The sequence below is a fragment of the Panicum virgatum genome, unplaced genomic scaffold, assembly GCF_016808335.1.
Source record: "Panicum virgatum strain AP13 unplaced genomic scaffold, P.virgatum_v5 scaffold_4248, whole genome shotgun sequence".
In the NCBI taxonomy this organism is placed as follows: Eukaryota; Viridiplantae; Streptophyta; class Magnoliopsida; order Poales; family Poaceae; genus Panicum; species Panicum virgatum.
This window is the reverse complement of record NW_024376373.1, coordinates 22,690-24,478: the sequence shown is the minus strand read 5'-3', so window position 1 is coordinate 24,478 and position 1,789 is coordinate 22,690. Positions and strand designations below refer to the sequence as shown.

Below are 1,789 nucleotides of genomic sequence, written 5' to 3'. Positions count from 1 at the left end.
AGTACTACTACATGCTCGCATGTATTATATATTGAACTAAAAGCTACATACAGAAGATATTGATGGATTCCTCCTATTATTAATTATAACACAGTTGCCAAACTAAGAGTATGTTGTTGCTCGAACGCCCAACGCAAGCAATGAATGCTAGCCAGCTAGTCCCCTCCTCGCTGCAACTATTTATATGGCAGCCCGGGCATCCGGATTACACACACCATCGATCTGTGCTAACCAACCAAGAAAGCTAAGGCAGCAGAAATGGCAGTTAATAAGCTCCCTTTCGTAGCTGTGGCGATGCTCTTGCTCGTCGTGCACTGCGAGATTGGCCAGGGACTGCCGCTGAGGCACACCACTGCAGCTCTTGGTCTGGGTACCAAGAAATTGTCCGGAGGATCGCCTGCTGCTGCTGTCGAAGCTACCTCTGGTAATAATACAATTGCTCTTGATTAATTTCAGCTCGTACTTGTGCAATAAATTTAATCATGTGCATTTTTGGTAGATAAATCTGCGGAAGATGAGAAGTTTGCTGCGCTCATCCCATTCATAGCACGATTTGTGGCGCTACACTTCTCAGGCTTGGTCCTGTCGCACCCCTGTGTCGGTCGCGTTGCCGACCAATGTGGCTGGAATGTTTCTGTGACATGCGTCAAGAAGGCTGTCTCCAAATGCTGAGCACACAACAAGCTGCTGCCACCGTCCCGGAAGTCAAGTTACCCAGAGTATCATCTCAATATATTGTTAAGAGTTTGTGTATGTGTACCGAACATATAGAGTCGGTAGTAATAAATAATTGTGGGCTTATTAATTGCTCCATCTACTAGTTCTACATATGTATAGAGTATCATTTGAATGAATTATTAAGAGTATGTGTACGTATACCGAACATATTGAGTCGGTGGCAATAAATAATTATGTACTTAATTGCTCAACATACTAGTTCTACACAAGTCTAGAGTATGTCTCAATGAATTGTTAATGGTATGTGTATGTATACCGAACATATCGAGTCGGTGGAAATAAATAATTGTGGACCTATTAATTGCTTCATCTACTAGTTCTACATACGTCTGTAATTGAAATAAATTCCCTTAAGGGCATGAAAACCTATGGTTGAAATTCAACAAAAATAAAGTTTGGTGTGTTTACTATTTCTGCCAACCCTGCGCTGTCTAATTCCAAAAATCATCAAAGCATCTATATAATCTAAGTCAGAAACAACATTGTCAGGCAGACGTCTTCTTCATTGGAATAAATGCATATAGTTTCAGTTTCAACAATCTCAGCATGCACATTCATGAGCATGCGTGCATGGCCGTGTTTCTGCTAACATCCCCATCTCTGCGACAATGCAAAGGAAGTGACCACAATGGCACAGTTGTCCACCTTCACAACTAATTAAGGTGCCTAGCTAGCTTTTCGATTATATCTCTGGTTGCCATGGCCCATGGTCCGTTCACTCGAATGTAAATGCGACCTAACTGTCTCTCAATCGTCCTTGCCTTCACCTGCTGCAAATGGATTTAAAATATTTTAATTTTTTATCGCTATATTGACACAAACAAAGTATAAGGTGTACACAAATCCTAGCAATATCTAATTTTTAAACGCACATAATCAAATCAATTTCAAGATGATCTAGCTTTCCACCTTTAAATATACTCGCTTCGTCCCACAATAAGTGCTGTTTTAAGATTCTAGTACAAATTCAGGAGAGTGGGTTATGGCACATGTACCCTTATTTAACGGAGTAAATGAGTAATCTTCCCCTTTTGTGGTGTCTACATGCATG

General features: G+C 40.8%; 1 protein-coding gene across 1 annotated transcript; it reads left to right on the top strand.

The window, feature by feature from the left end:
* Nucleotides 1-221: 221 nt before the first annotated feature.
* Nucleotides 222-1,034, top strand: LOC120694221. Its single transcript, XM_039977377.1, has 2 exons — nucleotides 222-424; nucleotides 500-1,034. The coding sequence occupies exons 1-2, from the start codon at nucleotides 259-261 to the stop codon at nucleotides 670-672; spliced, it is 339 nt and encodes a 112-aa protein (XP_039833311.1). The 5' UTR covers nucleotides 222-258; the 3' UTR covers nucleotides 673-1,034.
* Nucleotides 1,035-1,789: the final 755 nt, after the last annotated feature.

Bases quoted from the DNA above. Each gene is read 5' to 3' on its own strand.
- LOC120694221 (XM_039977377.1), top strand. From the start codon at position 259: ATGGCAGTTAATAAGCTCCCTTTCGTAGCTGTGGCGATGCTCTTGCTC. The intron at 425-499 runs GTAATAATACAA...CATTTTTGGTAG, and splicing joins TGCTGTCGAAGCTACCTCTG to ATAAATCTGCGGAAGATGAG.